A 23146-nucleotide genomic window follows, 5' to 3' on the forward strand; every position below is an offset into this window, starting at 1 on the left:
GTATGTACTGAACTTCATGAAGTGAGGAAAAATGATACAGAATTAAAAAAATAAATCATCTAAAAGATTTTGAAATACATTAACATGGGGCCATAAGTGTAAGGTCCCGATCCTACGTATAATCTAACTATAAGCATCAGAGAGGGAGAGGCCATATGTACATTTCTCTTTCACATCTCGGAATCAACTGCTTGTTCAACGGCTTCGTTTTTGTTTTCTTACATGACAACAACAATGTTATTCACACTCCTTACCAACAACTCCAGGAACGAACAAAGTAAAAAGAAAAACATACCAGATCCTTCCTCTTGTGATAGGCTGGTTTATTCTTCCTCGGGTTAGTAACAAACTTTTCTATATATGAAAACTTGATCAGCCATCCAACTATGCTCACACCTCGTGCTACTATAAAAGGCTAATATATGTCGGAAGACAAGAATAGTCTTGCAGTTGGGGAGTGGAAGCTTCATCATTTTGACAACAGTTCACTTCTGGATAATAGATACATCCGTGTCTGTCCATACACATATATGCAACTGCTGCTTTTCTGCCCTTCTATTTAAACTTTAAAGTCCTCAGTATCCACAACCATCTGTGGTGGTGATGCTGTTGATGTCTTTCTGCTTCTTGTTGCTTTTGCAATTTTGCCCTGGCATCCCGCAAACGAGCTTTGTAATCTCTCTCCCAAGAATCAAATTTTTGTTTCAGGACCCGAAACTCTTCATCAAAATTTGTTGATTCTGAGTTGACCTCTACAATAGCGAGAGCTTCATTATCAAAGTTCTGTGACTGGCTCTCAAATTCTTTCGAGAGATGACTGATTGCATTACGACTTCTCGACCAGTTACTGTGTTTGGTGAGAGGGCTCCCACCAGGCTGACCAGAAGCATTGTCAGAATCACCCTTTCTAGCAGCAGCAAGGCTCCTCTGTATTTGTCAGAGTAATTACCATAATAATGTCATACATTGACTTACATATGGCGGAACACTTACAGAAATCAACTTCAAAAGGTTACTTCTAACAGTAAAAGTTTTTTTGCAAGAAAAACAACACTACACACATAACAAAATTTGTATCAGTTTCTATATGAGTAAAAACCACAAGGTAATCATGTTAAGGAAACAAAAAAATTGTGTCAGTTTCTCTATGTGTTTTCAGAAGTAATTTTACTAATCACAGATCTGTCACTACAGAACCAGAACTTCGGTCAAATTCAAGTTCCTATGCTGATCAATATAACGGCAACTGGAGGGCATACGGTTTTCTCTTAGCAGGTGACAATGACAAGGGTATCCAGGTGCTCATTGCTCAGCAAACCAATTCAACGAACATGTCAACATTTATCATGTAAAGATCAAAGCTTATACTTATGTTTGAACTAGAGATGCAACAACTAGTTGACCATTGCATGAGCTAGGTTTGACCACATTCACAATGATTTTCCAAATGGACGTGTTGTAATGTAAGCATTTATGAAAACATGTCTGCATTAAGGAATTCAAACTTACTTGCAAGGATGCTATCTTCATTTCCCACATTTCCTCAATTGATTTCACCTTAGCTTGGTATTCCAACAACCGATTTTCATGTTGTTCTACTAGAACTCTGAGTGCTGTTTTTTCCTCTTCCAGTTTGCTAACGGCAGCTTCTGCCTCTAAAACCCGCTTTTGAAGCACTGCTACGGCTGAAGGCCAGTTTAGCTTACTCTGTTGAAGAAAAAGGAAAGGAGAATAATTGCCAAAATCCTCAATGTACAGATGTAAAGAAGAAGAAACAATACATGATATCTCACTTTTATGGATAGAACACCAAGATTTCTTGATATTTATATTTATTCCGTTTAAACTTGTAATATACTTTGCCTTTTATCATTTTATCAATCTAATAAGAATGAACAGTTGTCATTCTCTAACTCTACATTTGCTTATCCCGCTAACAGAGTTGACATTTGAAAACAACTTTGTCAGTTACCATATGGAAAAATTAGCAGACGAACTTGACACTAGATACATGCAAAATCATGGTACATGTAACCTTGTGAATCATGGAAAGGAGTTATATTTATTATGGAAACAGAAAATGCAGCCAAATGGCAATAAAAATACCCATAAGGTACAGAAAATATATTGTAATATATAAATACCTTTACAGTAGAATTCATCAGGTCCTGGGTGCCGCTAGAATTCTGCAAGTGATTAATATGCTTTCGGACCAACAGCCCACGTATTACTGAAAATTTACAGTCCCACTATCAATAACTACAATTTTATAACAGTAACAATAACAATCACTCCAATATCATGTTAATTAAGCACAAAAGAACTTGCAAGATAAATCTTACCAGATTGCAATTGAACAGCAGCACTCAATTGATCATTAAGTCTTTTCGCAACCTGCTGCCTCAAATTTATCATAACACTGTACTTTCTTTTAACAATATCTGCACGAACAACTGCAGGCACATGACGATCACAGAGATATTTAAGAATCTTATGTTTGAATAAAATGGAGAGCAGTGGGATATAACATATCACTAAAATCAAATGCCATTATCATTTAATTGTCCATTGTAATACAATTATAATCACTATATCTAGTTCATTGCTTAAAGCCTTAAACTCGCTTACTACTCATCTCTGTTTGAATAATCCCATGCGACACAATATTAGTCATCAACCTTAATTCAATAAAGACCTTGAATCTCTACAAAGCTTTAACTGAAGGGTGTGACATGAAATTGCTCTTTTCAGTATTTCCGTGTAAAATTCAGAATATAGATTACAAACCGACAGTTTGTCAGTTTTTGCTGATTGACACTATGATTTTACTTATTAGATATACATACTGTATATGAATAATTGCTTTTATGATATAAATATAAGTACAAGCTTGATAGCCTTTAATCTTTGGTAGTCTCCCAACAGATTAAAGGTTGATTTGTAATTTGACTATCTAAAGCAACAGTTATGATATCTATACATAAATATATAGCAGATAACGGACTGCTTTTACATTAGTCATTATCAAGTAGGGTATCCTCATCCGAAAAAACCAATAGAAAGTGGAAATCATATCTTACATGATTGCAGTGTTATCGTGCCTCTCTTCAGTTCCTTGAAGTAACGATAAGCCAGATGACGACGAAAGTGTTTCTGCACCTCAAGGGTACCTTGTAAAACTCGTTTTCTAGTATCCTCTAATGCACCAATCTATCAAGCCAGATAGCACATCACTGTAATAATTTATTAAGGCAGCGTGTAATTTTAAATATGAACAACATGATGGACTTTAGACATTTATCTATTGAGGACTGAGGAGTGTATTTCACTGGAAATATTGAATGTTTAGTAAAGTGGAGCAAGTAATGTAGTAAACTGTATTTTTTCTGGAATCTTATCCTTTGGGTGTTTTATAATTTGTACATGTGGGTAAAATGGTTCGAAACATAGAATTAATGTGAGTTCTTTTGATTTAGTTGATGCATGCGTAGACTTTTTATGCTTTTAAGGAATATTACGTATTACCAGTCACATGATATTTTATCTTCTCATTTCATACTCTAATTGTTCCCTGTCATTGGCTTTGAACGCCAAAACAAACGTTTCTTCAGGGTGTGACCGCATTAATTAAAAAAATTATTATATCCCTTGTATTAGTAATATATAAGGTTTCTATGGGAACAATCAGTACAGATTACTTTATTGTTTTGCAATTTATTTAGTATTTACTGTACATATTATTTAACATGATCAGTTCTTTCAAGTAAGTTCTGTGTGACTTTCTTTTCTTTCTTTTTTGGCTTAATAACCCTTTAGCCCTTAAAGAATACTACTGTGTACCCATCCGCCCCTATTATTTCAACTCGTTCGTTTCAATCCTCAAAGTACATTTTATATACCGTTTAGCCCTTATACTATGACTAACGTCTATACCGGTATATATCAGAGAGACAAAAAGGCAACTGACCTTCCGATATATACCGCTATACACTTCTGTGGCAGTACAAGGGTCAATCATGAATTTGTTTGTTTCTTTTTTTTTTTAGTTGACTCGTGTTTTCATATACGAGAAGTGGTATTTATTTTTTGAACTGGATCTCTATAATGTAGTTGCAAGCGCTGTAAATCACTTTCAAATATGGTTTGGCTACAATAAGTGGAAAGTTGAAATATTTGCCAACAGGCAAGTAATACCCACATTTGTATAGTTAGAGTTGTTGATTTGCACCTATTCCACAAAACCTAAATTGTATACAAGACAACTAATAATCATTTGTTAATCTAGATATTGTCATTAAAAAGTTATTGGCAGTCTGGATAAAGATATTTGATATGATTAAATTGCACTAGAATTAGTACTAGTGAATTTGTGAATCTCAAATCACAACTAGTTTCTTTGCTAACCTTTTATAACTGCATTTTAAATGGTGGTTTGATCTTGTTTGTAAGTTCATACCATTCTATAATAGGTAGTCGTTTGAAGATATTGTGATTATGTTGCATTTGTCTGTGCCTAAATCAAATTGTATGAAAGTGAAAAAAAAAAAAAACGATTACTTGAAACACTTGCCAGAAAGATATATTGTCACATGCTATCCAGGTAGGAAATATTAATGGCAGAAAAGGTCTATCTTATTTTGTAATGTTTCTGCTATTTGATGGCCGCAGCAAACTAACAGAAGGTCAAAGCCCAATCTTATTATTTCATTATTGCATACTCCTTACTGGACAGATGACAGCAAGATTAAACAGGATAATTTCTAAAATAACGAGCTTCCTGTATCAATATCCGATTTGGGTAAACATTGCTTATATGTGTGTGTGTGTGTGTGTGTGTGTGTGTGTGTGTGTGTGTATACATATTTGACTATATGTTTTGGCAATATGAAACTCACCTGCCCAACTCGGAAATATAACTTTGTATAACCAACTTGATACATTTCAGGCTGGATCCCAAATTGCTGAAGCACGGAGGCTGATATACTTAGTGGATCTTGAGTGACACCAAACTCCGAAAGCAGGAACCCATATCTTAGAATTTTCAAGTATTAGAAGCATTTACAATTTAAAAGTAGGAGTAAAATTAACACAAACCAGACAGCAATTGTACTTCACCTTTCTGCAAATTCTTGATGTGTCACTCGCGTAGGATACCCAGATCTTGATATCCTGACTACCTCCAGAACTCCACAGCATCGTAGTTGCTCTAAGACGAGAGGCTTTTCATATAATCCAGGAAGCAGTTTAGAATTTGGTTTAATACAGCGAATAAAGTGTGGTGTACAGTTATTCAACTGTTGCATCAGTTTGAACAATTGGCCCTGCGAGCAAGAAGAATTGCTAGGATAATCACACTTGAATTCTGCAACAAAAAAAAAAGCTCCGAAATTCTATTGTAAATGACAAGTGCCTAACTGTATACTTGATTATCTACCTTTCCTTTATTTTACTACCTTGGATATTCACAATGATTATGAAATAGTAATCTAAATCTAATGAAAAGATTTATGTGCAAGCAGATCGTGTAATATCAACATTACTTCACATGATATAAAGCAGTTGGTCCTATGCAACACATCATATATTAGTGCCTAGAATATATAGTAGAGCTGCAGGTACACTAGGCATAGAACTGACAAAGACTTCTTACTTTAAACTTCGTTCCAACACTTTTTCTATGGAGCTCAGATGCTCCAGGGCCATTACTTGGTGGTTTTGGAGTTTGGCTTTGCATGTTGGAGGCAAACAACTGAGGTAGCTGTCTACTGCACGATGAAAGTAGCTGGATAGTATCAGGTTGCAATGGATCTCTGTTCTTTTCCAAGAAGCCGGTGGTGTTGTATAGAACCTTAAAAAAAAAATCAATTCCTACTCAAACAACAAGATTATAATACACATTTATAGATCACATCCTGCACCAATTTTAGCGGTCACAGGATACTGAAAAAAAAAAAATTATGTCATTTTAATCTTAGTTTGCTTTTTCACTTCATGTGAATCGTGTGTCCACTTCTCCAGTCATCCGTCAAATCTGATCACCCTATATATTGACTGTAGAAAGTTCAAGGTGTCAACATTATTCACTTATATCACCCCTTAAAGTACCTACTGAGACTTCCATTATTTCTATATACTGTAATACTTTTGTTAATACTAATGCATTTAACAGCACAATAAAATATGGGAGAATTAAATTACACTGGTTCTGTAACAGTATTTGGGAGATTTGGAAGATTTTGTAGGATGATATACATAATATATGGGCTGATATTCTCTTATATTTTAAGACTCGGGTCGTGCCTAGGTTTGTTTTAAAAAGTGTCTGCCTTGGACCTTTGAGGATGTTATAGAAAACAAATGCTTGAAAAGAATAGAAAATAATACCATTTACTGTTCTGGTTTACTTGAAACCTGATAGGTGGAAAAATGAAAAGAATTGATCAGCATGCACAAAGCCATAGCCCTACATGAGTAGGTGTGTGATGCATAATTTGAAATATTACATGTAACTAATATATTGAATGGTGCAAAGAAATATAGTCTAGATACACCAAACCAAATATACCCACTGTATCCCACTCATATATTCCCACTGTACCCAGCTCAACAAGGGGGTATTGGGAGGTTAATATCTACGCAGACCTTACCTCTACTCTAGAAGAGGTTGTTTTTGCAGAGATTCCAGGATTATATGTAGTCTAGATGTTGTTCCTAATGATATCTTCGAATAAACATGAAATTAAAGATGTGAATTGGACAAAAACAGAAAATAAAAACCATACAAATGCATATTTAAGTTGTCGTGACTAAAGTTAAAGCGTATAAAAGTCTAGATAGTTAGTTAAGCTTTTCGCTGAACAATGTTATATTCGCAAACCAGCATATTATATAGATTAAGAATGTGTACAAACAGATTTCTTTCCTTTATCTTAATCTGTTTTTCTTTTTTTGTACAGATAATATAAATTATATGCATAAGTATCAAGGACTAATCATATATAGTGATCTAAAAAGACCTTGTACTATTTAGTGCCATCATCATTGACCCGCTATAGTAGCATTCCAAAGAGTAAAATTCTGAGAGACACGTGTACTTTAACTAACCTCTCCAGCATAGTGGCGAACACTGAAAGCTCCACCTCTTTCTCCTTTAAAGCTAGGATGATCCTCCAAGTGCTGCTTCAGCTTATTGGCAAATGTCAAATCACTGCCATTGGGAAAATTTGATTCCTCATCCAATAAAGATATTAATCCAATGGGTTTCTGCAAGTGAAATAAGTTCTAACAGATAAGCAGATATTACATTCTGTGACATGCTATAATAGTAATGTTTGGTAGCTGAAAATGCAAAAGCATGCCGAAGATAGTCCAGTCCACCACATAATATTTGGTAACGACAGAAACTAATATTCTTATGTATATTCTATTAGTTCACATGTTTATATATATACACCCATGTTTCTAGAGGGAACCCTCTTTATATTTATGTATGCAACTTAACCAGTATAATTAAACAAATCGTACACTACAAATTACCTAATTAAAAATTATATATTTAATAACACAAATATATCCAGATTACATGTCTATATCTTGTTTCGCAACACAGAACATATGTTTTAAGAACAACTTATATATACCCAAAAAAAAATCTGTTTGCACATGCAGGGCATGGCATGCCGGTGTTTTGTTGTTTGCCAAAGTGTTATCTAACAATTTCGCCATAACTTCACCTAACAAACATGTATCTTTGGGAAAAACGTATATCTTTTAAAAGCAAACAAGAATCGAACTCTGTAATGTACTGCAAAGAGGTAGCTATCTAAAAACAATTAAATCCACATTCAAGTAACCCTCAACTCGCTTTTGGATTAACAGACATACGTTTACCGAAATTATAAAAAAACAGGTAAGGCATGAAACTATGACATAAGAATTGCAAAGATGGACGGACACTTGAATAAAACGCACAGGCATAACTTACCTTCTCAAACAGATCCAAGCACTCTTGGTTGTCTTCAAATTCTACTTTTGTCCAATCAATTCCATCTGACTCATACTCCTGAAGAAATACTGGGAAATTAGAATGTTGGAAGTGCAAACAGTGTGATTTCTATGAAATGTTTTGGACATGAACAAATCATTAGAAGATACTTGATGATCATATGCTTAGAATCTGATAGGATGTCAGTTTAGAATTACAAAGAATAACTATTATGAAGAAAAAGCTGGCATCAAATTAGTTGAATATATTATAAATATCGTCATATTATGTATGGTTTCTAAAAAGTATGCTTTCATGTCTGGTATATCTTATTAACGAACAGAGCTGATTTGTTCAAATCAGCAAAAAAAAGTTAACTCAGTAATTATGACCAAACTCATCGATACCATCAACTGTGGAATGGACCCTTTGAGCCTTTTAAATGTAATTTAATTTGCATACCCTGATCTCGGCCTCTACAATCTTATATTATGCGAGCTTTTTTTATTGTACCTGATGCTCAATACTATGTACTGTTCCTCTTTACCTTTAAGGCTAAATATTTAATATTCTGTCTATAAGATATAAGCTTGCGTCTCTTTAATTTTGTGTAGATAAATATACACACACAAATTTACCCCTAAAACATAAATCCTGTAATTTAGCCAAGTTAATATTCTGAAATGAGGCAAACTTCTTATTTGTTTCTTTTTGTTTAATTGCATAATGTAAATAGAGGTGAGAACTAAGAAGAGAACCCATTGTCCAAATAGCTCTACGGATGAAAAGTAATAAGCTGGTAACTCACCTCTTGCTGAAGTTTAAATAGATGACGGTTAAAGTGCTGCTGCAGTCTCTCATTTGCATAGTTTATACAAAACTGTTCAAAGCTATTTTTCTGTAATGGTGAATAATATCATTATATAAGAATGAAATGTTATACAACATCAACAAATATATATATTTAGACATATATTATCTACCTTAAATGACTCGAACCCATAAATATCTAGAATACTTATGGATCTCCTGCTTTGCCATCTACCTTTCACAAGTGACCTATTGATTTTCTCTACAAGCCATTCAAACAGGCTTGCATATACAAATTTTGCCAATGCATCTCTTGTATCAATTGCCTAAAAAAGATACATTTCATCGCATGAGAAGGTAATGATGTATGATGCATGTCTGACAAATGCCATTGACAGTGTTGCAGGTGTCCGTGTCAGACATGCAGTTACAAGTTAAAAGAGGGAGACAATGCCCATTACAGAACTTAACCTACCTGCTGTAGTGTTAATTTCTTAGCAACAGTCTCCTTCCCAGCCCGAATTTTATGGGTAGATAAAGCTAGTATAAGGTCCTCTAAACTGCAACCTAGCAAACTAGCAACCATTTTGCATGCTGCAATGAAAGCATGAACACTAGTGACATATTAAAGCAGGAACTAAAACGAAGCACTTGGAAAGAATGAAAAGTTAAAAACCTAAACATTTATTCTCTTTGTATATTCACCAGAAATTATACAAAAATGCAATCGACACTTTTAAAGTTTAATATTAAAAAGCGAAAGCCTGTTTTATGATAAAGCAGTAAATATTTGATAGAACTGAAAGCTTAGACCCGACACAAGTAAATCAGTCATTTATTCTGGCAGTGCATAGATTAGCTAGATTGAGGTTGATATCAAATATGAGGAAAAATTAAGTTGGCACCCTACTTTAGAGGATGCAACTTTTGGCACTCCAAGTTGGCACCTCATGCCACCTCACTCGCACCCATTGACATCCCAGCATCTCCAATAGAGTGCTAACAAGAGTGCCATGCCATGTCACGCCATTGGAGTTGTAATACACTACACACACGCTTACAAAGTTGAGTCCGAATATATGATTCTAGAGTTCTTGGAGTGGCATTTTTATTTCACATTGGACTCAAAACCACATTATAAAGATTGAATAGAAACTGAATGAGGCAATGTTATCATTTTACAATCAAAAGCAGTTTAAAGCACCTTGCAGACATAACGATCAACAGGCGTATTATATATCCTGACAATCAATGTCTTATCAATTACAAAATCCTAAAAGATGACCATAAAATACATGCCATCTTGAGATTTTATATTAATCAATGTCAAATTGTAATCAATAAGAAATTCATGGCTACCCATAAAGTTGCATACATACATTTATTATGGTGCATTATTTTCAAAATTTGGCTACCACCACATATACAGAGACCCGTCTGGTTTGGTGAGGATAATAACAAAATCATGGCAATATCTCTGTACTTTCCTACTATCTACCTATATGTATCTGAAACATCTTGTTAGTGATTGATTTTATAAGTTCACTGATTAAGCACATATGAAAGCACACAACAATTTTCTGCAATATTTGTTTATACTAGTTTCTAATTGTATTTTTAGCTCAATTTTTGGGTAAAAAACTCTGTGTATTATAAGCAGAAAGAGTTCAGGAGAAATGCTTGATCTCCTTTTTTCATTCACAAATAAAATGAATCAAATTATTCTATAATATATATATTTTTTGTTTTTATAAAAATAAGAAGAACAAATTAGTGAATATATTCTTGTTTATATGATTTCAGTATATTGAATATCTAACCAAATAATAGGACCACTCTTAAATTTAATTTTATAGATTACAGAATATATTAATACTTATACAACAATGCCAAACCAAACCAAACCAAACAAGCACACTATATCCCGCTTAGAGCAGGGTCTGGGGAGGGTAAAATATACGCAGACCATGCCCCTACTCTAAAGAATAGGGAGGCTGTTTCCGTGCAGACCCCCGGCTTAGTGCAAGACAAAGTATGGTGTGATACACATGGTTGTTGTATGTAAATACTTATACAACAATGTTTTTTAAAATATAAGCTAGTTTCTACGTACAACTTGAATATGCAAAATTTAAACTTGAAAATACAACAACAATTATTTCTAACTATTTTGGAGCTGTAATCAGCTGTGTTCAATTGTGATTATTTCCTAGCTTCAGACTAAATTATGGCAAGGTTTTTGTATATTCAATTATAATGCATTAATTCTATAAGAGAAAGTAATATAAGTGCAGAAACTGGTCATAGAAGCATCTCCAAGTGCTGTTATCATGAAATTAAACAGAACGGGCATATAAAATTACCTTCATCAGACAAAACCTCCACATAATTTTCATTTTCAGCAACTTGAAATGATATGTTTCCCATCCATAATACGGCAGCTAACATTTCAAAAGCATGTTGTTGATCTTCTTCAGACAAATGAATCGTATTTAGGGCTTCCTGGAGAAATATAAAACAAAGTTTATGACACACCAATACTTTGTATCCAGTATAGTATAAGATGAAGGAACAAGTAATAACCAGAAATGACAAGTCACTAACTGTTGTTGACGATTCTTTTAAATTACCATAAGTTGTGCAAATTTCTCAGCATCATTAACATTGTCAACTACCAAGCGACTACTTTGATTAAGGTATTTGTACTCGCTCGCTGCTTTTAAATTCAACTTCTCTGTTAAAAGATAAACAAAATCATGTCGAAGGTTAGATTATTATAGGCCTGTGATTAATTGATGGAATCTGGAACAAATATTATAATCACAAGTATGATGGACAATACTACATTTCTCAGACATGGGTGATGCGAAGTGCAGAATTCTCTATGTATGTATGCAGGTAGGAATCTAATTGCTTAGCAACTTCCAAATATAGCAACAAAGTGAAAGCAATTTAACTACCTTTAATATGCTATCCCAATACTAAAATTATTGGAGATGCCGATATCTTGATTAATTATGCCAAGAGAGGACAAATTTAAAAATATTATATGCCGATATACACACATATTCACATTTTATATGAAGGCATAAATAAACCAGCTCTTCTACAGATTTATATTAGTTCATAAGTGTACAGAAACATTATGATGAACTTTCAAGCATTAAACCTTGGCTTAACACGGTAGCTAAACTTATAGTCTAAGTTTCTTCTGTGTATAACATATATATCATAACCATAAGGGAGGGAAAATGGGGGTGTGTCCTAATGATCCTTCCCGGCAGATGGACTATGCCAAACCACAATGGATTGTCCACTGTACCAGCGATTTAGTAAGACTGCTGTTTGAAATGAATTAGATGAATCTCGGGACCACATATTGGCAATTATCTTTTAGGAACTTAATATTACATATATATATCATGACTTATATAGTGAGATGCGTGTATAACAGGAGATATATTAATTAACAAGACATCGGGCATCTCCAATGGTTGGCCTTCATGAAAGGTGCCAGCTTTGCCAAATCATCATAAATATTGATTTCTTACTATTTTTTTTCTTTTATAAAATATCATAATTTGTGTAGATTATTAAACATTACGATTATAGTCACAGTTGGTCCCACAAAAGAAGTTGTAGAGTGGCATGCCATGTCAGTCACATGACAATTGGCACATATTTGGTACCCACCATTCGTAATGCTTTAAGAACTATTCAGGTGCTAGGCTCCTCTTTCGTTACCCACACACACACAAAATCACACACAGGCACACAGCAGACTGTAGATTACTGGAATAATGAAGATTAACAACCTTTCAGAACAGATGAAGCCCCAGCACAAATCTGATAGAAGATATGATACGACCTCTCCCCCTGTGCCAGCTGAACAACTCTCGACTACAGAAAAGATGCATAAAATAATTTTTTTCTTTCATAACAAGAATATATATATATATGAAATATAGAATGTATTGACTTATTATATAACCTAAACGACTTGCCTTTTCAAGCAGAACTACCCCCAATTAGCGTAAGCGTTGATATGTGAGTGTACATGTGCAAACATCATAAAAATTAATTGAGTTTGTTACCGGTAGCAAATGGTGACCAATGAATATGTTAAACAAGTGAATGCAATTAAGGATTAAACTTACAAGTCTGAATTTTAGCACCGCATATCGTCCCCGTAGCACTAAAATAAATTTCTATTAGTTTTCCCTGGTTAGCATCAGAGTAGTTAAGATGTATACACAAATATCACAGCTATAACTCTCTTTATGAATATATGGAAGCTTTTATCATAGATTTAAGAGGAAGATATGATCGAAAGAACTCACAAATCGACTGGAGTTGTCATTTCTGGAAGTTTTTGCATTACCAAATGCTTCTAGTATACTACTTGTTTGATATATTTTCTGGTCCATACCGCCACTACCACCACTAAGAGCGCCTAAGTATTGCATAGCAATTTTTGCTGTTTCAGTTTTTCCAGCTCCACTTTCCCCACTACAAAATTTGACGGTAAAAGTTCTTTTATCAGTCATACACAATTACACACATGTAACTAATATATATGAACTGCATATACTCTGGAGAGATAACCTAAAGGAACACATATGAAAGAACAAATGGGAGCTTCAACTCATGTACGTTGAGTAGAATCACCTACCTTATTATTAGTGATTGATTTACTTCATCTGCATGTGTCAAAACAGAATATATTGTAAGAGTAAAGTTAAATGAAATAAACCTCTTCACCAAGTTCTTGAGACCTGATTTCACTAACCTCTCATCATTTCGCTATAGGCAGTATCAGTTATGGCATATACATGAGGGCTATCCATAAGCTTTTGCCTGTAAGCTGTGATATAATCGTTACCGTAGAGTTTGAGCTTCTTAAAGGGATTGATTGCAATCAAAACAGATCCAGCCTTACTCTATTTGGGGGAAGCGGAAGCATTAGTTTAGAATCAGAAAGAGAAAATGCTTAGTCAGAAAAGGAAATACTAACTTTTTAAACCTTCATACATAAAATTTATCATGAGTAAATCTGAATTGAAGGTTATGAAGCACTGATGGCTCATTCAAGTAACTAAGCTGTATAAGATCATCTACACCCTCAAGGATATCAGGATTTGCAGGTAACAGTTCTCCGGTACTCGCTATCACCAACTACAAAGACACCAGGTAGAAGAGAACACGATTATTTAAGCAATTCAAGTAGATTGACTTAGGACATGGATTCATGAACTTACACTTCCATTTCCAAGCAACACGGACGCTGTTTCTGCAGAAGTTGATTGTATGTGTCCTAATTCCCACTGCCCGTCTTTAAGTTGACACCAAACTCGTAGTTTCTAAAACAAAGTAGTTTCAGTGAGTGTTTCTGATATGATTAAAAAAATGATGAAGATCTCCAGAGAAGTGACACGAGTATAGTTTAATGATGTAAACAGGAAGCAAAATCCAAATTGACATTGCTGAGTTATATATCTCTTTTCAAATGCTTCATAAATATTTACCAAGATTACAGAGTCACTCATGACTTGGGTCTTAGAGCATGTTCTTAAAACTTTCTGACACTCAACAAAACACTTGGAAATGACAACAATAATTTCTAAAAGGTAACAATTTCATTCATCTTAACCAGCCATCCTCTAAAATGTTTATTCATATATACTGCTAGTCTGCTACATAGTTGTTTCCGCCACTAGCTAAACAATTGACTTGTAACATGCAAACGAAAGTGCCAAAAAAATTGTAAATAGCATGTACAAGTACAACTAAATAATTGTACCTTTTTGATGAAATAACCGAGATTCTCATTCAACTCAGGCTCTTTAAACTTCGGAAATGAAGAAGATTTAACAGCAAAATCAGCACTGTCCTTATCACCGTTCTCCAAATTCTCCTCGAAATTGACATCACTTATTGTAACAGAAGCATAAGGCGATTCGTCTGGTCTAGGTTCCTTAGGTTTCTTCCCTCCAAAACTACCCCCTGATGATCTTTTATACTCTCTCTTCTTCTTCACCTTATTACTAGAATCAGGTACACTAATTAAATTTGGCAATGACCGTTTCGCAACAGACGGTCTACGAGCTCGAGAATTAGGCCTTGATGGCAGTGCCGGGGGCAAGTCCTTGGGATGCTCTGCCTCGTCCCTCTCCTTGAGGGACTCAAGCATTTCCTCAAGCGAGCTACGAGTTGTTCCAGCCGGCCTGTTATCCATTTTTACGATTCTAAATCGTCGAATTCAACGGTTTTGATTGTATATCGTGCAAATTCGAATTCGAAACCCCGTTAATGATCAGATGTGGAAAATGCATGTGTGAATTGATGAACATATTATCGGATTGCATGTAACAAAATTATGATCATTTCAGATGCGTAAACAGGATGAATCGGTACATATAGAAGGTTTAGAATTGTTGAAGATGGATGAGTAAGATTCGGAGACGAAGCTGATAGGAATTTCAAACTCAGGTTTTCAATCAGAACTTTGCAATTCTACCTCGTCCACCTTACCTTCGCTTTAGCGGGGCTATCGGGAAAGACAAAATGAAGAAATTGTATGAATTCTAACAATTTTTGGACTTTTGGTCCATTGTATGTAAATTCGACTTTTTTCCCCCCTGATTTTGTCGGAGTCTGGACAAGGCCCCAAATATCATGTCATGGCTAAACTTTCTTATTTTCTGAAAAATGTACATAATTTTTTTATCACATGATGAATATGAAACGGTTATCTAATATTTATATTCAAAACAATATATAAAAAGGTGCATTTTTAAAACAGAAACAAAGATTTATTTCTTTAAATAAGTTACTATCACAAATAATCTCAAATATCATTTTACAATCTAAAACACTAGATCATACGCTGTTTGTTTATTTTTGTCTTATTAACGCTAGATCGTTTCGTATTTTGAAATCCTTAAATGCTATTTCATGTAGTGTTTCACACTAAAAGGTTAGATCTTGTTACATTTTGGAAGGATTTTCATACCTAATCGCGACACAATGTAACATCTTCTTCCAAAAATCAAAATGTTGGATTACCCGACATTAATAAATGATATTTGAGTTCATTTATTTTGGGCATTACTTATGAAATTATGAGACATGGGATCTTTTCTCACTAACATACTTCGTAGGATACATTCAAAATTTAATATTATCATCGTTGTCGTCTTCTTCATGATTATCACTCAAGTAGGTGATTTTTACACTATAATGTTACATGGACTCATTGTTATTTGATTAATTTTGATCATTCTAATTGATTATATGCTAATATTGATATATATATATTTGACCTATACCCAGCATTGATCTACGACAACAGGAATCTCATGGATAAATAAGTTATATCCAATCGAAAGAACCTATAAAACGAGATGCCATCATACAATAAAAAAGTTATTGCTACTTTTATAATTCCGTCCTATGTAGTAAAACAACGAAGCTGATTATTTTAATTATAATTGTTTTTTGCCGGAATTTTTTAAATTTTATTTTAATTATACAAATGATGACAATTTGTTAATACTTGTATGAATCTTAGGAAGAATTTCTTTGTTAATATCACTCATTCTTGATTTTAATTACAAAATAATTTGTCAAAATCTTCATTTTACTTTAGCCCAAAGTCGAAAAAGAGTTTCTGTCATGATCAAAAATTAAAACGTATATATGTATTTTTCTTTTTTATAACATTTATGCATCATGAAAAAAATTATTAGTAAATCATCATAAGAATTCTCATATAATGTACTTCACTTTAATTATATTCATCGAACTTTCTTATATTTATCATCAAGTTATTAAATTATTAAGTTATTTCAAATTTGTTCAGAATAATCATGTTCACTTAAATATAACCCGTTATGCTTATATATTATTTTATTAGAATAATCTTGTTCATTATTTTACATACGGTTTGAAAGTGTAAGGACACGAGATGAGTGCATGTATTATCGATACTAAAATTTACATGTAATATCTCGGTTTAATATTGAGAAGAGTCTAGATATCTTTTCAATATATAAGCATAAGTAGTAACACTATCAATTGTATAAAAAGATAAAATAAATATTGTGAGATATATAGGTTACCAAGTTGATGCACTCAGAATATTCAGATTTATGTTCGGATCGTAGATGCAACAATATATTTTGATTTATTTTCAAATCTTAGATGTAATATTGGAGCTCAGCAACTTTGACTGTCTATGAGCTCGACGAGGACATCGACACGGTAAGATGAGATGTTTGTTGCATCTTAAATCAATCAAAATATTTTAACTCTTTATAAACACACACAAGTAATAATGTATATCAACAATTGCTAACTATTTCGTATTAGTTTTTGATGAGTAGTTGGATTCAATGTACCTATTTGAATTGTTTTATTACCGTCCAATAATAAAGTTTTACAAATAGCATGAATATTCACGAGACACATTGCACATGTATATTCAATAATAAAAATTTACAACAGCGTGAATATTCGCGAGACACATTCGACATGTATATTTGAATCTATCTCTTTAAAATTAAAATAGCGGGGCAAGTTTTTTTCTCTTAAAAATTTATAATAATGAAGTTAATTATGACAAATCAGAAAAAAATCAAACAAAAACTCATAAACCACCATATAATTTTATATCGAGCAAAAACAAGAAGCCAATGAGCACCGTACATGTACCTACATACACGATACATACGTACAGTCTAGCTGACTGTTCAAGTAGACACCGAAAAAGCAGTCCCCGCAACACACGCCCCTTCCTCAGTCCCCCTCTCTCTCCCCTGTCTCTCTATAAAACCCCTAAATTAAATTCACATTTCCCCGTCTATTTTCTAGGGTTCTGCCCCAACTCATATCAATGGCCACCTCTTCTTCTTCCAAAACCTCTTGTTTCCAGTGCGAAGACTCCATCTCCGATAGCTTCAAACACGGCTGGCGTCTCCGCAGTGGCGACGTCGCTCGTCTCTGCAATCGATGCGGGTAAAGCATCCACTCTCATTCACCCTCAACAATGTGTTGTTTGTATATCTTGATGTATATATGTTTGGTTAGGTGTGTTTGTGTTGCTTGTTTTGTGTGAATTTGTGTAATTGCGTGTTTAGAGTTGGACGAGTGCTTCATACTATGTATCTCGGTGTTGATTGTTTGTTTGATTGCTTTCGGAATTTGTTGTTTTGAGACAAAGTGAAGTTGTTTTTTCTTGCTTCTCAAGTTATCTTGTAAATGGTTAGATAAGTTGTGGCTCGAGGGACTTAAAATTGGAGAGTTTAGGACTTACTTGAGTGTTTCTGCTGGAGCGAAGAAATATATTACAATATCGATGACCTCAAGGAAGTAAAGTTATTCATCTATGTGTTACCTGCTAGTAATATTCAACTAGAATACAGAGACATATTTTGTAGATGCATATGAGCATAATATTATAGATAATATAGAGCAAGAAGACATTCAGAAAATTGGTTACTCATTAATTAGTTATGTCCTGAATGAACTTGTGCTTGTATTTGCAATGCATTTGGAATTGAAGAATCACTATACTGAGAGCCCGTTTTAGTTGTTTTTTTATTGGCCAAATGTTAAATAATTCTGTACGTGAATTTTGAGTAAATAAGTGCTTATTTTGAGGTAAACAGGATCTTATACACTTCTCTTTTGAACGTTTTTCATACATACTTGGCGTTGGAGCATACAAGTCCAATAGGAACTTAACAATGGAGGGTACAGCAGTTGCTTAATATTTCTCACATTTGCCCTATTTTTCTCTGCTATGTAATTATTGATAATTTTAACAGTGCTAGAGCTTAATATTCCTTAGGGGTTCTGATCTCATGCTGCATGTGGTGTCATGTAACCTAAAGTACACTAGTTGAGATTCTAGGTTGACTGCAATGTAAATTTTATAATCAATATAATAACTAATGTACAAGTGTGGAAACAGGTTCTTATAGCTTCGGGTTTATGTATCTTATGTAGTTTTTCCTTTTAAAATAGATCTGTTTACGAGGATGGTAGATTCTGCGAAACATTTCATTCAAATGATGATGGTTGGAGGGATTGTGAATCTTGTGGGAAGGTGAGCTACTGTGTGTTTTTGTTTCTTTAGGAACTGGATTTTTTTTGTGTGTGTGTGTGTGTGTGTGGGGGGGGGGGGGGGGGGGGGGGGGGTGCGGGTTCCAGATTACAGTTTTTTTTTAATAAGCATGTGAATCCTAATTATCCTTGCAGTTGGTTCACTGTGGATGCGTTGTGTCATACAATGCCTATTTGCTGTTGGATTTTGGTGGAGTTATCTGCATGGATTGCTCAAAACGGAACTTTATTACGGTGTGATAAATGATTAATATATTTTGTTTACTTATTCCTTAAAGTTAATATTTCTCGTTGCAGTCCAGATACTTGCATTTACCCTGTTATTGATTGATGTATAGCAGAACATAACATACACAGAGTCTGATTGTTTAGAATCTGCTTACCCAACTCACACCACAAAAGCGATGATACAATAGGCTGTTGTAAGCATAAATGTGTGGTCAATTTTATTCATCCATAATGCCACACTACATGATATATCTAGATAGTACAGTGATGGAACCCCCTCAAATTTTTGATTGACAAAATAGTGCACTAACTTGGGTTATAAGTTATAATACCCACATGATATCTTTTGTACCTTAAGTTCCCATTTTCAATGTGCATCATCATTTCAGTTACATTGATAGTTGCTTATTGAAATTGGACCAGTCAACCTGTTATATGAGTTATGCAATTGTGTTGTTGGTTAGTTAGTATTTAGTAAGCAATATAAGCTTGTTTTGTAATGTTTCTTACCTACATAGTACATACTTAAATTATAAAATATATTACTTAGGTTTTAATGTAAAACTACTTAGGTTAATAACAATCTTTCAACTTCATAATAATCAATCCACACTTTTGGGCTGAAAATATGTTTAACTTATGGGGCTAACTTCAACTTCCATGATATATTAAATCGTACCTCCAGGTCTAATATGATCCTAAAATCCATCATCAAGATTTGAAGTTGTAAAATCATATAAAGTTCCAGCTTTTAACATGGTTACCGGTTTAAAGAGTTAATTATCTAGTTGGTCACTGAAGTGAGTTTAATGAGTTGTCATTAGCATTTAGCACTAAGAGGCTTGTTGAGTTATGTTTTTACATTAGTTCAATCAAAATGTCCAGTATGGTTGTTGTTCCTCGAGTGATTTTCAACATTTTAAGTGTGACCCGTTGTATTTCAGGCTCGAAACCGCTGCTTATCGTTGGAATCTCAGGCAGGAACTGCAAATCTATCCATAGACTTTGGCAAGAAAATTCACGTAGAACCTTGTAATTTGCCTTGGGTAAACAACACAGAGCTGCAACAGATCTCAAGAAAGTATCCTTTACCTCTATATTCATCTTTTTGAAATCTTTAGATTTTAATGCAATCATAAAGTATTTAAGTTAATATTTCTTGACCCTATTTAGACCTAGATCTATCATCACTCCTTTGTTTGAGAAGATGCTAACTGCTAGTGACGTGGACCATAAGCTTGCACGCCTTGTGATACCCAAAAAATATGCAGAAGTAAGTCCAACTATTCTTTAGTTTTCTTGTGCAAATGGTTATAATTAAGCTATCATTGTGATTCAAGTGCATCAAGTGATGCATTCTGTTTATTTCAACATAATATTTGATTTGTATGGCTTATCTAGAGGTGCTCTTCTGCCCAATTGCCCATAATTGTAACGAAATAGTCTTGTTCTTGATGGTTCTAGTTCGAAATATGCCATCATGATTGTTTAGGACCAAAGATTTTAGTCTCTGATCACTCTTTCAAAACTAGCTTATAACCCGTGTCATGCACTTATAACATTTGTTATTTTATTATATATATTTTAATTTTTAATTTTTGTGTGAACATAAATTATATTAGAATAGTTGGCGTTTTTTATATTTGAAATATATTTTTAAATAGTTTATAAACGTGTTAGGGCTAATATATATTTTTATTGGGTGTGTTATTTAACATTTTGAATATGTTAAGCCCGTCAAAAATGTAATTACAAATTGGCCCAAAGAAATATGTTTCGATGAAAATGTTTAAATAGTTTTTAATTATAATAAAGAGATCTATACAACATGTTATAAATTAAGGCGCCTGTGCGTTTTTTGATTAAAATATTATGCATTTTTAATCAAAAATAGATTTTTAAATAATTAATAAACGTGTTTGGTATATTTTATTGGGTTTGTTATTTAAGATTTTGAATAAGTTCTTAATAGTTAAGCCTGTTGGAAATCTAAATTAAAATTGGCCTGAAGAGATATGTTTTGATGAGAATGTTTAAATACGTTTTACTGACAACAAAGAGATCCATTAGAGCATTTTATAAATTAAGGAGGTCCATAGGCTTAGATGCCGACCGATTGACAAACTTTTAATGCTTTGGCTTAAATAGTATAGTATAGATATCTAATTTTTATGGTGAGTAGGTTTATGATGTATCAATCTTTTCAAGTATAAATATGATCACGTCATATAAAACGAAAAGCTTCTAACCATATGCTATATGTGATACATACTTTTTTGACATCTATGTTTAGTGGAACTCATATAATTTAGCAGGCATATTTTCCAGTCGTTACTGCACCACAGGGGGGTCCCGTTGAATTCCAAGACACTGATGGTAAAGAATGGGTGTTTAAGTTCCGGTACTGGCCCTGTTCTTCCAGCAGAACGTATGTATTAGAAGGGCTTCGAGATTATATGAGTGCAATGAAAGGGCAAGTTGGTGATATGGGTAAGATTTGAATTTCATCTTCTGTATCAGTTTGACCTCGCTACCGTCTATGCAGTGTATAGTTTTTCAGTGTTTGTTGTGCTATTCCATTACTAAGGTAAACATTTAACATGAAATACTTTCAGCAAATTTAATTTATCTATGGTTCTTTTCAAATGGACCTTATATACACACCATGATGGGCAGTTTGGCCCATTAAGCATGAAAAATTGTGTGCTTTCTGGCCTCTTGCTTTCACCTAATAGTTAAGTAGGTATATCTGCCCATACTAATCCAAGTGTACTTCGTGTGCTTCTGATGCCTTTTATTAGCATATATATTTTTATCCAAAATGTTTAGCTACGTCTAAAAGAAATCTCTATTAAAACGGATTTTTTGTCCATGCCCAACTAGTTATGTGTTAAACTGTTCTATGAAGTTGAGTCTGATTCCAACCAATTTTCTTCTTCAGTGAAATTTTATCGCATTGAACCAGAGGGGACGTTGGTGATCGGATTGAAAAAAGTTTCTGTTGGTCCTTCATCTTGAGGTACGCACTAGATATTGTTTTATCCCCGATGTCTGATATACAAATGGGCATGTAGCAATGATGAAATATTGCCAGATGAATGAATTTGGTATGCTAGTCATTCACCTTTGATAATAACACTGTGTTACTGTTACTATAGTTTAGTCAGAATCTTCCGACGATTCTCACGTCGATTAAATAGTCTTAGTAATAACTAAAAGAATATCGACTGATTATGGATCGGACCACAAGACCTACCAAGTACTCTCAACTATGAGAATCTTGCCAGAAGATACATTATAGTATCATATGCCTTGATCTTTGAAATTTACACACGCAGTGGTCACACAATACTTCTGTTACAGCATGCTTTAGGTTGTCGTTGGATTTTAACTTCACATTTAAGTCGTTTGCTTTAGTCTTGATATACATCAATACACTTGTACACTATAAATTTAATATTTGCCAACCAAGAGTATGCTTCAAAAGTTTTATTTTTATCATGTCTATTCTTAATTGACACTACTTGACAGATTCAGCAAATAGAATAGATAATAATATCACAAGCTTCTTGCCTGTATTTTTTGTTCATTTGGACCTTTATTTGGATTTGATCGAATTTATTAAATGTGCTTTCATACAGTTGTCAGCTTGATAGCCCTTGATGAACTTGTGACAATACATCGACGAATTTGAGTTGGCGTATACGTTTTCGCTAGGATACTTGTCATCAAGCTCCGTGGTTGGCGGAGAAGATTATGAAAGACTTGGCCCCATTTCAGCTTGGACGAACTTTTAGCAGGCCTTTTTAATGTTTGTAAAAGCTTATGCTAATATAGTCGTGAAAAAAGAATATGTTGTGTGCATGATATTTTTATTCACGATCAAGTATAGTTGCACATAGAGTTCAGTTATATAGAAGTTTGAACAATTTACCTTTCGCAGAGATTTTTGGGGTTTACTAAAGACCTCTTAGTGCTAACTATTGGTTTTTTTTCTTA

At 33.8% G+C, this 23146-nt stretch overlaps 2 protein-coding genes across 5 annotated transcripts; one reads left to right on the forward strand and one right to left on the reverse strand.

Moving 5' to 3' along the window:
- Positions 1 to 22: 22 nt before the first annotated feature.
- LOC108211978 (myosin-2) lies at positions 23 to 15350 on the reverse strand. Its single transcript, XM_064090365.1, has 24 exons — positions 14595 to 15350; positions 14053 to 14154; positions 13826 to 13969; positions 13584 to 13734; positions 13467 to 13494; positions 13135 to 13303; positions 12952 to 13015; positions 12799 to 12812; positions 12610 to 12694; positions 11425 to 11528; positions 11158 to 11296; positions 9270 to 9388; positions 8968 to 9120; positions 8793 to 8882; positions 7985 to 8062; positions 7105 to 7263; positions 5651 to 5848; positions 5116 to 5321; positions 4896 to 5031; positions 3081 to 3210; positions 2343 to 2453; positions 2145 to 2230; positions 1510 to 1707; positions 23 to 927 (listed from the first exon to the last, which is right to left on the reverse strand). Exons 1-24 carry the CDS (start codon positions 15027 to 15029, stop codon positions 556 to 558), a joined length of 3471 nt encoding a protein of 1156 aa, XP_063946435.1. The 5' UTR covers positions 15030 to 15350; the 3' UTR covers positions 23 to 555.
- Positions 15351 to 17538: 2188 nt separating this feature from the next.
- LOC108211508 (B3 domain-containing protein Os07g0563300) lies at positions 17539 to 23146 on the forward strand. 4 transcript variants are annotated; one of them, XM_017383129.2, is made up of 8 exons: positions 17539 to 17809; positions 18821 to 18902; positions 19055 to 19153; positions 20092 to 20228; positions 20321 to 20420; positions 21463 to 21637; positions 22089 to 22166; positions 22789 to 23146. In XM_017383129.2, the coding sequence occupies exons 1-7, from the start codon at positions 17688 to 17690 to the stop codon at positions 22163 to 22165; spliced, it is 792 nt and encodes a 263-aa protein (XP_017238618.1). In that variant the 5' UTR covers positions 17539 to 17687; the 3' UTR covers position 22166; positions 22789 to 23146. The 4 variants fall into 4 exon arrangements, with proteins under 4 accessions (XP_017238618.1, XP_063946987.1, XP_017238617.1 ...); XM_064090917.1 differs by having other exon boundaries at positions 20327 to 20420; XM_017383128.2 differs by having other exon boundaries at positions 17540 to 17809; positions 21460 to 21637.

This window comes from Daucus carota, chromosome 3 (assembly GCF_001625215.2).
Source record: "Daucus carota subsp. sativus chromosome 3, DH1 v3.0, whole genome shotgun sequence".
NCBI lineage: Eukaryota > Viridiplantae > Streptophyta > Magnoliopsida > Apiales > Apiaceae > Daucus > Daucus carota.